Source organism: Tauraco erythrolophus, chromosome 1 (assembly GCF_009769465.1).
Source record: "Tauraco erythrolophus isolate bTauEry1 chromosome 1, bTauEry1.pri, whole genome shotgun sequence".
In the NCBI taxonomy this organism is placed as follows: Eukaryota; Metazoa; Chordata; class Aves; order Musophagiformes; family Musophagidae; genus Tauraco; species Tauraco erythrolophus.
In genome coordinates this window covers 1,950,823-1,964,750 of record NC_141465.1, presented here as the reverse complement: position 1 = coordinate 1,964,750, position 13,928 = coordinate 1,950,823, and the positions used below count along the sequence as shown (strand labels likewise).

At 49.0% G+C, this 13,928-nt stretch overlaps 1 protein-coding gene across 1 annotated transcript in view; it reads right to left on the bottom strand.

Annotated features, from left to right (window-relative positions):
* EPHA1 (EPH receptor A1) overlaps positions 1-13,928 on the bottom strand; it is a 33,234-nt gene that overhangs the window by 3,864 nt on the left and 15,442 nt on the right. The window contains exons 4-12 of the mRNA XM_086614642.1: positions 12,230-12,620; positions 8,471-8,626; positions 7,256-7,588; positions 5,582-5,706; positions 5,319-5,478; positions 1,789-1,885; positions 1,064-1,119; positions 681-803; positions 392-577 (exon numbers count right to left, since the gene is read on the bottom strand). Coding sequence (XP_086470768.1) covers positions 392-577; positions 681-803; positions 1,064-1,119; positions 1,789-1,885; positions 5,319-5,478; positions 5,582-5,706; positions 7,256-7,588; positions 8,471-8,626; positions 12,230-12,620 — 1,627 coding nt within the window. The remainder of the gene's footprint in view (positions 1-391; positions 578-680; positions 804-1,063; positions 1,120-1,788; positions 1,886-5,318; positions 5,479-5,581; positions 5,707-7,255; positions 7,589-8,470; positions 8,627-12,229; positions 12,621-13,928) is intronic.

The following is a 13,928-nucleotide window of genomic DNA, read 5'->3' as shown; positions in this document are numbered from 1 at the left end:
CTTGCCTTTCAATGTTCTCCACGTTGCCCCAATGCAGAGAACCATAGCCAACCCCAGTCAGCATCCCCTCTCCACTAGCACAGCTGGCTGACCCTTCTCCTTAGACCTCTCTCAATGATTCTGTATTCCTCCTTGTGTCACACATATAACCTTACAGCATCCCTTACGCTATCCCAACTTCTCATCCACTCATAAACTCAAGAAGACCTTTCCTAACACTGCCTCATGACTGTTGGAAATCCATACCTCTCCTCCCTTCCTCATTCTCTGCCATAGGCTAACATGACAATCACTGTCTTCTCCCAGCACAGACAGCATCTTTTCAAGGAAAGGCACGAGAAATGTGCCAGTTTCTGCTCTTGTTCCAGGACTCCTTCTCACACACTCTTACTTTTGGTGACAACTCCTTCCAGACGCACAATGTTCGGGTGATTGAACTGCCCCATAATTGTTGCCTCGCGCAGAAAGTTCCACCACTGTGAGTCTGAATATGTCGACTTCAGGGTCTTGATGGCAACCACGATACGTTCTTTCCCTGGGAGCCGCAGGGACCCACGGTAGACCTCCCCAAACTCTCCTGAGGACAGCCAGAGGCACAAGGTCACAGATGAACTCAGGAATAGGCAGCAAAATAACAGTGGGGGGAAACTGAAAGATGGGGAGAGTGACCAGTAACTCACCCGCTCCAATCACATTCTCCATAGTGACACAAGAGACGTCCAGTTCCTTGGTGAATTCCAGTACTCCTCTGCTGGGGTCATCATATGGTTGCAGGTCTACGTAGGGCTTCAACCAGACCTTCTCTATGATAAAGGGAAACAAAAGAGCAAACTAATGTGTCAACTATTTGGACAAGCTTCGTAGGGCAAAGCTACAGAAGCAGAGGCAAATCCATGGGATTCTGACAATGGCAGCGAACAAATCTAGGGAAGACAAATCTAGGGAAGAGGCCAACTACATCTGAAAATCCATGCCGACGTCTGGTTTGAAACTACTGTTTCTTTTCATTCCTTCCAACCCATTCCAGGCTTCTCCCTGGTTCTACTACCCCTTTGAAGCTCACCTCGATCAAAGGCTGAAGTATTGTAATCTGGCCGTGCTTGTCTCCGACGAGCCTGCCTGGAACATTGAGAAAGCAGCCATGAAAATAAAATGGTCAGCAGATAGCAAAGCACCTACTTGGTAGAGTATAACCAGCAAGAAAATGAGATGCTTTGCTTACATTAGAAATGGAGGTAGTTTTGTTCATCCTTCTGCTTGCTGAATTACAGATTAATTTCTACTTGTTTTATGTTTTCTGTACACTTTCAGGACAACACCTGGTCTTCTTAAAACCAAACAATAGCAGCCTTACAGACATTTAGCAAGGAAGTTCGCATCTGGGTAGAAGACCACTACCATGACTACTACTATGGCAAATGGTTTGAAATGACTGGCTACACGTATTGCCCACTTAATTGGTCAGTAGCTACAGAAATGATTGTACCATAACAATATTTTCATTCATCTGTCATGATAACAGTATGATAGTGCTGGATTATAACAAAACTGAGGAATCACCACGTTCTCCTCTGTCCTCAGCCACAAGCACTATCTCACAGACGTATCAATCCCTCCCTAATCAAAATTACTTACTGAGACTCATTCCATCTGGCCGCTGCTCTTACTCTTTCTTCTCTAACCAACCTCTACCTACACAATATGCTGTAGGAATTCAGGGCCCCCTCACTTTCTGGAGCTCCCACAGCTATTCCTACACCTTTTCCCATACCAAAAATCAACACTTACTTTCGCCGAAAGATGACAAGTCCCACAAGCAGCCCAATAAAGAGTAGAACTCCGAAGATAATAGAGACTATGACTCCACCAGACAGAGCTCCCGTGTCTGCAGAAACAAAGAGAAAGGCCATGTCATTTAAAAGACCAAGAACTATTTGTCTGGAATGTAGCAACAAGCTTCTGCCAGCCCGTGGTATTAGGTAAGCTACAGCCATTTGTCTTCCAGGCAGCAGAGCGACCAGATTTGAGCCTTATCTTACTGTTATTCATGTGCAAGGAGCACCTTCTGGTGGGTATCTGGTTGACTCTTATCTACAATCTTGGTCTTCTAGTTGAACAACTTATCCCTATGACTGATTTCCCACATAATTTCCATTACACTTTCAAAAATGAGGAACAGCTCCTCCTTTACCTTCTTCTTCTCCCCACCTCGAATACTGCGTCCAGTTCTGGTGTCCCCACCATAAGACAGACATAGATCTGTTGGAACATGTTCAGAGGAGGGCCACAAAGATGATCCAGGGGCTGGAGCACCTCTGCTACGAGGACAGGTTGCGGGAGCTGGGATTGTTCAGCCTTGAAAAGAGAAGACTTCGGGGGGACCTAATAGCTGCCTTCCAATACCTGAAGGGAACCTACAGGAAGGCTGGGGAGGGACTTTTTACAAGAGTGTCCACTGATAGGACAAGGGGAAATGGGTTTAAGTTGAAGGAGAACAGATTTAGATTAGATCTTAGGAAGAAATTCTTCAGTATGAGAGTGGTGAGACTTTGGAACAGATTGCCCAGAGAGGCTGTGGATGCCCCCTCCCTGGAGGCGTTCAAGGCCAGGTTGGATGGAGCCTTGAGTAGCCTGATCGAGTTGAGAGGCGTCCCTGCCCACGACAGGGAGGTTGGATTAGATGATCTCTAAGGTCCCTTCCAGCCTACGCCATTCTATGATTCTATGATTCTCTCCCACTCCTCTCCAACTATTCCTTGAGATCAGGCCCTTCTTCCTGCTCAGTAGCTGATTTAGACTATGGCACAACAAAGGTACGATTTTCCCCAGCAGTCTGTCCTGACTCTCTCATTGTTCATGAAATTAATTTCCCCCTCCCCTTCCATCACTATCTGGGGTTGGTCCTTTGCCTCGTTACCTTGACAGAAGCCACTGTCTGCTTAGGACTTTTGAAACAAGCAGGTACTGACTTATGAACTTGCACTCTAACATCATATTCCTGCTTTCTCAAAACTAAGCATCGTGTGTTTTGATTTCGTGATTGGATAGATTTCATAGATTCATAGATTTCTAGGTTGGAAAAGACCTTAGAGATCATTCAGTCCAACCATCCCTAATCTCCCATTAAACCATATCCCTAAGTAGTTCATCCACCCTTTTCTTAAACACATCCAGGGATGGGGACTCAACCACCTCCCTGGGCAGCCTATTCCAGTGGCTGACAACCCTTTCAGAGAAGAAATACTTCCTAACATCCAACCTGAATCTCCCCTGACTAAGCTTATGCCCATTTCCTCCTGTTCTATCACCCATCACTAATGTAAAGAGCCCTTCCCCCACCTCCCCACCATCCCTTCTCAAGTATTTGTAGGCTGTAATCAGGTCTCCCCTCAGCCTCCTCTTCTCCATAGCATTCAGAGAGTGTTCACATAACACAGGTTGTCTTCTTCCATTTAGATGCTCATGCTAAAGCCATCCATTTCCACGCAGCATACTTGAATCCATCAGAAGAAATGTTAAATGACCTCTGCTGGGGAAGTCTGTGGTTTTAAACCTCATTTCCCATAACATAAAAAACCATTGGAAAAAAAAATACATCGATGAAAAGTGTTCCTATCCATATCTAATGAGAATCGACATTTTTTAGTATTTTCCCTAAAGAGATTTAGGAAAACATCCAGAAGAAAGAAAATTCCTAAAGAAATTGTTTCAATAAACAAGCAGATTTTAAAGCAAGGAACAGCTTGTGTTCTGGAAGTGTTTCCTAACATACAGTCCAACGGTCAGCATCCATAAAGCCTAATTAACACTCGTTATTCTTTCTCAATTTGATGTTGACTCATCCCACTGAAATTATTAAAAATCACCAGCTTAATTAAGAGGAAATTAAGAGGCAGTGCTAAAGTTCTTTTCTGTTAAAATCAAAAAGGCAAGATTTGGAAGGTGAAATAATATCTTTTATTAATAAAATGGACAAGCTTTTAGCTTGTACATAGCACTTCTGCAGGAAATTAGGGATCTAAATTCTCAAATTCCCATTTAAAAAATTGCCTCTCTCTGCAAAGCTTGTTCCACCAATATCCCCAGACCATTCCAGCTAAACGATGCTTCCAGTATTACCAAAGAAGAACTCCCACCAAGTGAAACCTTGCTGGCTCTTCTTTTTAATCCCTTTGGTATTGAAAATATCTTTGTCTTGGCATGATGAGGAGATCAACTCTTATTTTTAAAAAAAAGCATAATCTGATGAAAGTATTTTCTAACATGTCCTGTTATAATCAAAACCACCTAAGGTACATGTTAACTTCCATGTTTTCCATAGAACCCTTGTGGTACATTATTCTGTTGGTTAAATATAATTTATGTAATCATCATTTGGCACTGCAGCTGCATGAAAATTTTACCAAAAGCTCTTGGTGCCAAAAGCAGCCCAATAAATTTATAAATTTTCTCTTTATAAATTATATTCCAGTCATGGTATCACAACTACTTAGGAGATTTTACATGGTTAACCAAACTAGTTACATTAAGCCTCTGCTTTCTTCCATGTCCTTATTTCATTTCAACAGCATCATTTCAATAAATGTATTTCAAAAATTATCCACAGGCTCAACAGGAGGATCTGTGAACGTGTGGAATGGAGAGAGCAAACCCCATTATAGAAAACTTTTGATAAAGGGGAAGTCTCTGGATAACCCAGGGAAAGAGGATGTTAGATGTGAGGCCTGTATGAGATGTTCTTTGACACAGGAAAAAGGTCTTCTTGTGGTCTCAAGAGCTTGGCTCTCTACATGTCATGCTTTGGTGGAGAATTTCTTTCAGTGGCACATACCATCTTTTGGGGCAGAGTTACATTCAGGGGTTGGACGACATTCAGGGGCAATGATAAAGCTGGGAAAAAAAACAGTGGTGAGGTCCTTTGAGTTCTCCTTTTCACCAGTAACTTTCACAGAAAAGGAGGCATGTGGCAATCATCTTGCTAATGTTGACACTTAGAAACAGTGGCCAGCATCAAAATGGCTTTCAGGAGAACGAGATGAAGAGCTGGTCGGTAATTTGCCAGTACAACACAAAAATCTGACACTTTCTGAATGGGAAAGGACAAGTGGATTTGGTAGGACAGCAAGGGAAGAGGATAAATGGTTCCCTGTTCCGCATTTTTACAAAGCAACAGGCTTGGCCCTGGGGACAAGAAAGTCAGGAGTGTGGTGCTGGTGCCTCACAGCCAGCAGAACCCAAAAAGAGATCCATGTGCCACGTGAATATACGATCTGAGATGTGACTTTCTCCCGAATGAAATACCAGTGGTTGTCCTCTACCTGGTGGAAGGGTGCGGAATTCCTGCTCTGGAGAGTAGGGCCCGGGCCCAAGGGGTGTGATGGATCTCACACGAAGCAGGTAGGCTGTGTCTGGCTGCAGGTCCGTCAGGGTGACGTTGGGCTCGAGAAGGTGCTTCACGGTGTAACGTGCCTCCTCTCCCTGCAGAAACCAGACAGGTTCAAGCAACAAATACACGCTGAACAAAGAGGACACCTCCACCCCTTTGGGTGAAAGGAGGAGGAACAAAGAAGGCAAGCCTCACCTTCTCAAAGAACATGACCTCATACTCCACTGAGGTCCTGCTGCGCTGCCGTGGGGCGAGCCAAGAAACAGAGAGACTACTGTCATCTCTTTGTGTCAGGATAAACTGGGATACCGTCACTGGAGCTGCACAGGAGAGAGCAGAGAATATCAGGAAGGAATACAAACATAATGCAGATTAGGTCCTCTCTCCACCAGAAGCTCACTCTTTCCTTCTCTGGTCACACCATGCAATTGGAACGGACACTCACTGCCACTGCCATTCATAGAATCATAGAATGGTTTGGGTTGGAAGGGACCTTAAAGATCATCTAGTTCCAACCCCCCTGCCATGGGCAGGGACACCCTCCACTACACCACGTTGCCCAAAGCCTCATCCAACCTGGCCTGGAACACTTCCAGCGATGGGGCAGCCACAACTTCTCTGGGCAACCTGTTCCACTGCCTCACCACTCTCAGAGTGAAAAATTTCTTTCTTATATCCAACCTAAATCTGCCCTCTTTCGGTTTAAATTCCCTCACCTTCCTCTTCCGTGGTGAAAGGGAAATGAGGTCTCTGGTTGGAATTAACAGCTTTCCACGAGCAGTGTGCTTCTATCCCATATAGAGGGATATTTCCCTATATTCCTACACAGGGAAATCAGTGCTCAAAACCTCCCAGCAGACTGCAAACACACGCTGTTCCTGAATAAAAAAAAGATGATTCTCAACAGTCTGCAAGGACTGAAGAGTCAAGCCTGGTTCTCTCCTTGCCCATCATCATCACCGGGACGCGACGAGGCAAGCCAAAAGGAGCTTTCCTAGCTCAGAGCTGTGCTGCCCCACGGAGCATCAGGAAGAAAAGTCGTATTTTGTCACTAAATCAGGACCTGGGGAAAGCACCGAGGGCTGCTGAGCACTGCGACGTCACTTTTCCACCACCATGTTTCACAGCACTCTGGAAAGTGCTCACAGGACAGTGAAACCAGCCTGAAACTAAACTACAGAAACGTGTCGAGAACGTGCGTGTTTTTCACATCCTCGTTTCTCCATGCTTTCAAAACTTTTTTTTTTTTTTTTTTTCCCCCACTTACAGCAAGGTCTCTGTTGCTTTTGGTGGGATTTTTTGCAATATCCGAGCCATGGGAAATATTGCATGCCACAGTCCCTGTTCTTCGTGTCACACAAGAACAATATTCAGGCTGGTCTACTTTAGTGTATGACAGGGAGGGCTTCATCCTCCTCACCTCTGTTAAGTCCTTGGTGGATTCATAGCTCTTGGTGGGTAATGATTACTGCTGCTTTGACTTGCAAGGAATATGACTGATGGATTTTACGTAGCAGTGGCAGAGGCACTGGTATCATAGAATCATAGAATGGTTTGGGTTGGAAGGGACCTCAAAGATCATCCAGTTCCAACCCCCCTGCCATGGGCAGGGACACCCTCCACTACACCAGGTTGCCCAAAGCCTCATCCAACCTGGCCTTGAACACTGCCAGGGATGGGGCATCCACAACTTCTCCGGGCAACCTGTTCATCATACCATGATATGATACCATATGATACCATACTGGTATCATGGTATCATACCATACCAACACATGTGGCAGACAGAAGGAGAAGATCAAGAAAGCTTAGACATTCCCAGAGATCCCTCTTCCTCTTCCTGACGAGCAGGAAGAACTCTCTGCTAACCTGCATGTCCAACCGCGACCCAGACAGCTGGAGCAGTTCTCTGTGGAGCAGGTCCCATTCCTGAGACACCATTATGGGCTTCCACAGCAAACGTGTAGTTGGTGTAAGCTTCTAGGCCGTCCACGTCCACAGCAGGTTTGGTGAGACCAGAAGCACTGGGGGAGAACACCACACCAGCCTCGCAGGGCTCACACGACAGGAGATGGCAGCGCTGACAGAAGACGGTGTAAGTCACGTCCTTTCGCCCACCGTGGTCGCTGGGTGGCTGCCACCACAGACTCAGCTGCGTGCCAACCAGGGAGAAGCTGACATTGCGGGGAGCTGAGGGGGGGCCTACAAGAAGCACAAAGAAAGTACTAGATCCAGCTGCTCATACCCAAAGGACTGCTTCCCATCTGCTGATGCATGTTGAATGGAGCCCTCTGTCCCCCCCAGCCTCTCCCTCTCCGACCTCTCATCCCCATTTCCCAACGTTTCGTTTCCTCCCATCTTCTTGTTCATAGAATCACAGGAATGGTTTGGGTTGGAAGGGACCTTTAAAGATCTTCTAGTCCAACTCCACTGCCATGGGCAGGGACAGCTTTCACCGGATCAGCTTGCTCAAAGCCCCGCTCAACCTGACCTTGAACACTTCCAAACACTGGGCATCCAGAGTTTCTCTAGGCAACCTGCTCCAGCGTCTTACCACCCTCATCGTAAAGAATTTCTTCCGTATGCCATTGCCCCCTCTCCTGTCACTACAGGCCCTGGTAAAAAGTCTTCCTCCATCTTTCTTATATGCCTCCTTTAAGTATTGAAAGGCCACTATAAGATGTCCCCAAAGCCTTCTCTTCTCCAGGCTAAACAACCCCAACTCAGCTCTTCTTCGTTAGGAAAGGTGTTCCAGCCCTCTGCTCATTTTTGTGGCCCTCTTCAGGACTCACTTTAACAGGTCCACATCTCTTTCGTACTGGGACACCAGAGCTGCATGTAGTACTGCAGGTGGAATCTCACACGAGCAGAGCAGAGGGGCAGGGTCACCTCCCTTGACCTGCTGGCCATGCTTCTTTTTATGCAGCCCAGCAGACAATTGGCCTTCTGGGCTGCAAGCGCACAGGGTCAGCTCATGTCCAATTTTTCACCCACCAGTATCCCTAAGTTCTTCTCTGTAGGGCTACTCTCAGTAAGTTCATCCCCCAGGCTGTACAGATATTGTTCCTTCTGTCTGAGACTCACGGGTGCAAGCAATGTTCTGGCCCTCTGAAGGTGCTCGGTAGAAGCCTGCATTGCAGGAACAAGAGGTAGCCCCTGACTCGTTGGACAAGCTGTTGGGGGGGCACTTCAGGCAGCGTTTAGTCTCCAGGGAGTGACGGTAGAATCCTCGCTGGCAGGCTGTGAAGAGACAAACGAGTCAACAGAAGATCAACAGTAAACCAAGACCAACAAGGAGCCACCTGCCAGTTTTGTTCAGCTTCTAGAACACTCCTATATCTGCTTGTTTTTCTTCCATTTTCTTAGCTCACAGAACTATCTATGTTGGAAGAGATGCCTGGAGGTCACCTGGACCAACCACCTTCTCAGAGCAGATAGAGAGGAGATGCAAATTCAAGCTAGGATCAGTGTTATGATAGGACTTGTAGACTGAAGAAGGGGGATCTCATCCCTCACGGATGCTGTATGAAAACAGAAGCTGATCCACCTGAGAGACTTCTTTCAACATAAACCCAGACTGGTCCCCATCTTGCCCTTCAAGCTTCCCACACCACAAAGACCACCTGTAAATACTAGCTCCAAGTCCTTGTGCTCCTCAGAGTCCTCTGCTTGCTGACTTCACAGGGGAAAGCCAGTGAGCTTTTTAGCAGAAACATCTTTTCTGATTTCAAGTGTTGAACCAGAGCATCACCTAGCAGGGAGCTGGGGAACATCTAGATAAGTATCGGTTTGCCTTACAGTATTGAGCGTAACTGGCTACGAAGCCAACACAGCCTGCAAGAGAACAGGTGCTACGTGCTTTCTATTTCCAGCCCTACAAAAATAAGCAGCCATATCTTTCTCTAAGTATAACATCTGACACTGGTTTTCCTGCATTACTATTAGCTTGATCTACAGGAGCAAAAAAACAAACCAAGCGCAGGACCAGACTTAACCCAGAAGTTCTGATGTTCCCTGGATAATACCACCTGCCATAAACACGCCATGACATCTGCACCCTCTTATTATCAGACCGAGGGAGTCAGCAAGCAAATTAGGGAAATCTGGGGTTGGGGACCTTTGCAAGAACAGTTATCTCATAAGAGTTTGGAGAAGAGGAGGCTCAGGGGGGACCTTATCGCTCTCCACAATTACCTGAAAGGAAGTTGTAAGGAGATGGGGGTTGGTATCTTCTCCCATGTTGGCAATGACAGGACAAGAGGGAATGGCCTCAAGTTACACCAGGGGAAATTTAGGTTGGATATCAGGAAAAATTTCTTTCCAGAGAGGGTTGGGAAGTATTGGAACAGGCTGCCCAGGGAGGTGGTGGAGTCTCCATCCCTGGAGGTGTTTAAAAACCGTGTGGATTTGGTGCCGAGGAACACGGTTTGGGGACCCTGACAGTGCAGGGGGAACGGTTGGACTCGATGATCTCGAAGGTCTCTTCCAACCAGACGATTCTACGATGATTCTGTGATCTCCAACCCCGCACGGAACCACCCCGCATCCCGGGAGAAGCCTCCGGGGCCCCGGCCGGCAGGTGGCTGCGCAGCACCGGCGAGCGGCTCCGGGAAGCGCGGCCGCGGCGCCGCCCCGGGGCGGTGCGAAGCCTCTGCCGGAGCGCAGCGGAGCGCGGCGGCCGGCGGGACGAGCATCCCGGCTCCCGTCGCCGCCTTCCTGCCTTCCCCGGAGCCCCCGGGATCCGCGGCTCCCCCCGCAGCGCAGCCGGCGGCAGACGGGCACATCCCGCGGGCTCCGCTCCCGCCCGGCTCCCGGTTTGCCCGGCCCTTGGGTACCCGCTGCAGGCGACGAGATGGGAAAAGCAGGCCTGGGAAAGGGCAGGGGCCCTCCCTTCGTTCCTTATTCCTGTTCCTTATTCCTAAAGGTGCTCATCAGGAGGCTGGCAGCGAGCACTGGGCAGCCTGCAGATGCCAGGGGAGCTCGGCTGGCCCACCACCCTGCAGAGCCCATCAAGGAACCCGGGGCACAGCCAGCCTTGGTGTTGACGGTAAATGACATGCTTGAGGAAGTTATTCATGGAGATGTGGGTTTATCAGCAGCAAAGTCTGCAGATGTAATGCTCTGGGCAGGCGCAGTTTTTCTGGGATCATGGGCTGGCTGAGCCATTATGTACCCAGCAGAGCTTTACATGGCTGGGAATTCACCGAGAGGTTGAGTGACCTCGTTCGGAACCTTGACCTCTGGCTTTCTGTTGCCCCTGTCCTGTAACACAGGTAAGGTTCTCCTCCCTGACACGAGGCAAGGGTCATAGTTCAGCTTTCCTTTTTATCGGTTCCTGCTTAAGGCAAAACTCAGAACTAGAAGACACTGCCAGCAAGCCTTTCTCCATCCTGTCCCCCTTTCCGTGTTTGAAGAAGTCCTTCATCTTCTGAGGACAAAGCAGAAGCTGTGACCTCAGTCTTTATCCTGACCTGGATTGTGCCCCGTTGTTTGCACAACGCCTGCTCTTTTCCATCAAGATATTCCCCAGCAGGCAACCTACATTCACCTTCTCCTCCAAGCCTCCAATAAGACACTGCTCTGAACATGAAGCACCTCTCTCTACCCTTGCTAGGTTCTCCCCTCTTCCCTTCCTCTCCTGGGAGACCTCCCCAGTCCCTACTGATCCTACAAAAGACACTTCTGGCGGCAGCTGTACTTGGGCAGAGTGGGATAAAAGCACAGATGTAGAATGAACCTGTGCTGTGATAGCAGCCAGGACTTGTCCGGACACGACGGCTTCCCTGCCCCTTCCCAGAGGAGTGCTCTCAGGAGGGCGGGGAGAGCTCTGGTAGCACCTAAGTGGAAAAACTGGCTGAGCTGTGCAAGGAGAGGGGATTGCTGGAGAAGGGAAAGGATCTTGTGCTTCAAATTTTCCCCAAGCAAAATGAGCAGCAAGCAGTGGGAATTCGTAGAGGCACCGGAGCCTTGCAGGGGATTAAAGGCAGAATAAAGCAGAGAGACAGGGCACCCTGCCCGCTGACTCCAAGAGCGGTGCGTGGATTCCTTTTTCTGTACGCCTTAGCCTTGTGCCACGTGGCTCTGACAACAAGAGCAGAGATGTGCTGCCTTTCACCTTCCTCCCCGCAGTAACACGTATCCCCCAAAGCACCACACACACCCTCTCCCCTGACAAACACACAAAGTTGCCCGAAAAAGCTGAATCTTGTCCCTTCTGTGGCAAAGGGAGAGCCCTGCACCGCTCGCTCCAACAACCCTGGCTCGCTCGGTGGCTCCAGTACCCCGGTGACCCCTATGCCTGCTAACTCCTCTTCCCCAAAAACGAGCTGGGCACCAATAGTGCAATGTGCTTTACATGGTTTCCCATGGCAGAAGAGCCATACCGCTCCAGACAGAAGGAGACACAGAGGAGAAACTGGCCCCTCTCCGGCTCTCAAGCTTTCTCGTCGCGGGACAAATACACTGTTCCGTGCGTCTGCCCCGTCTGCCCCGAGAGAATAAGGCTGCCATTTAAGGGTTGGGAACCAGTTGTTGAGTGAGTCAGTGTCAATCACACAGTTACAGCTCGCAAAAACTAGCTCCAGAGCTGAAGGCTCCTGGATGAAGCCCAAGAGGGAGTGGAGAGGTGTGTGCAGGTCTTACACCTGACACATGAAGAGAAAAATCTCAATTGAAAACGAGACGCTAAGGAGAGGAGGAAAGGTCTAAGATACACCTGGCAGGCAAGAGAGAGGGAAACCACACTGACTCCCCTGATTCCACTTTATGCTTACGGATGCTCTGATCTCCAGCTCCCTGGAACCTCTCCCATGGCCTGCAGCCAGTGTCTGTCTGCACACTCACCTACGCAGCTCCCATCGACTTCCTCGAAGCCCACGGCACAAAGGCACCGGCCCATGGGTATGAGCCACTCGCCGTCAGCACTGCAGTGCATCCTGGGGGGAGAGCCCACTTCTTCCGCAGCATCCTCCACGCAGACCCCGGGCACTTCCGTCAGCCCCTCCGACCCCGCCAGCGTCTCCGGAAAACGGGCCAGACCCCGCACCGCCTCCGGACAAGTCTTGTAATACACTCGGACGGACACCATCGCTACGCAAGCTCCGGAGTTCTGGAAAGCCAAGTAGAAGCCCCGGCGTGAGAGTTTCCCGATGGGGCACACTTCTGTGTTCAGCTGCATGGCGCCCGACTCGATGTCCCTGCTCGTGAAACTTCGATCCGCGGCCACGGTGTTGAGCTGAGCGAAACAGAAAAAAAAAAAAAATAAACAGCATTAACATCTGGGCAGGCAGCAGCAGCTGGGACACCCGTGCCTCTCAAGCTTCTTCTACACTGAGGCCTTTCAGAGGCTCTGTGGTCAACTGTTTCTAATGCCAGTGCTCTCTTTGCACGTGGAGGAAGTGTTATCAACAGGATCTGCATCCTTTCTTGCCTCCATACTTTCCCAGATTTCATAGATTTCTAGGTTGGAAAAGACCTTAGAGATCATCCAGTCCAACCATCCCTAATCCCCCATTAAACCATATTCTCAAGTAGATCATCCACCCTATTCTTAAACACATCCAGGGATGGGGACTCAACCACCTCCCTGGGCAGCCTATTCCAGTGGCTGACAACCCTTTCAGAGAAGAAATACTTTCCAACATCCAACCTGAACCTCCCCTGACTAAGCTTATACCCATTTCCTCTTGTTCTATCACCTTTCAACTCCTTGGCAGTCATTCACCGGTCTTACACAGCACGGTGTGTTCTGGGTCTCTGATCTCAGAGCTTTTTAGGAACTGCCCCTAGAGGAGCAAGTCTCTCTTTTGGGATATTCTTCTCTGTTTGCTAATTGTAGGCAGGGAAATCACAACAGTGCTTAGAGTTGCATTTTTAAATTGACCTGTGAGTTACAGCCACCTGTTTCTAGGCTGTACTTGATGCAAGATCCCATCATCTACTGCAAGGTGCTTCTCGTGCAGCACTCAGTGTGTTCCAGCACTGCAGATATGCAGGTGAAAAACGGTCCCACGCTCTTACCTTCCCACTGCCTCAGCAAACAAAGGATGAGAGACAGGGAGATACACTTTCAATGCTTAGGCAAACGGAAAAGGCCTCCATGACATCATGGGATATGGAAAAGCTGGACTGCAAGTGTGGGGTGGCCTTTCTTCTCAGAGAGCCTGATGGTGCAGCAGCCTTTCTTTTCAGAAAGAGCCTGGCAACCGATCCCCTCCACTGCAGGCTCATCCTCATTACGTGGCACCACCCGCTCTGTGTAGGTGGATGGCAAATTAAAGGACCTGCACAGCAGCTGCACCTGGCAGTGGGATCCTAAGGCAGCTTTAGGAGTTGTGGAGGTATCACACCAATTCACCTGGCAGCTCTGCAGCTGCAAGGGAGGTGGGGGAGCACTGGGGAAGGAGGGGAATCGGTTACCAGAGTCCTGCTCTGCCTGTGGTGGCCCTTACCGTTGTTTTCATCACGTGTAATTTAAACTGGAGAGGAAAGGGCAGTCGAATAATTTAGGGCTGTGGCTTCCTTGAGGACAGAACTGGGTTAG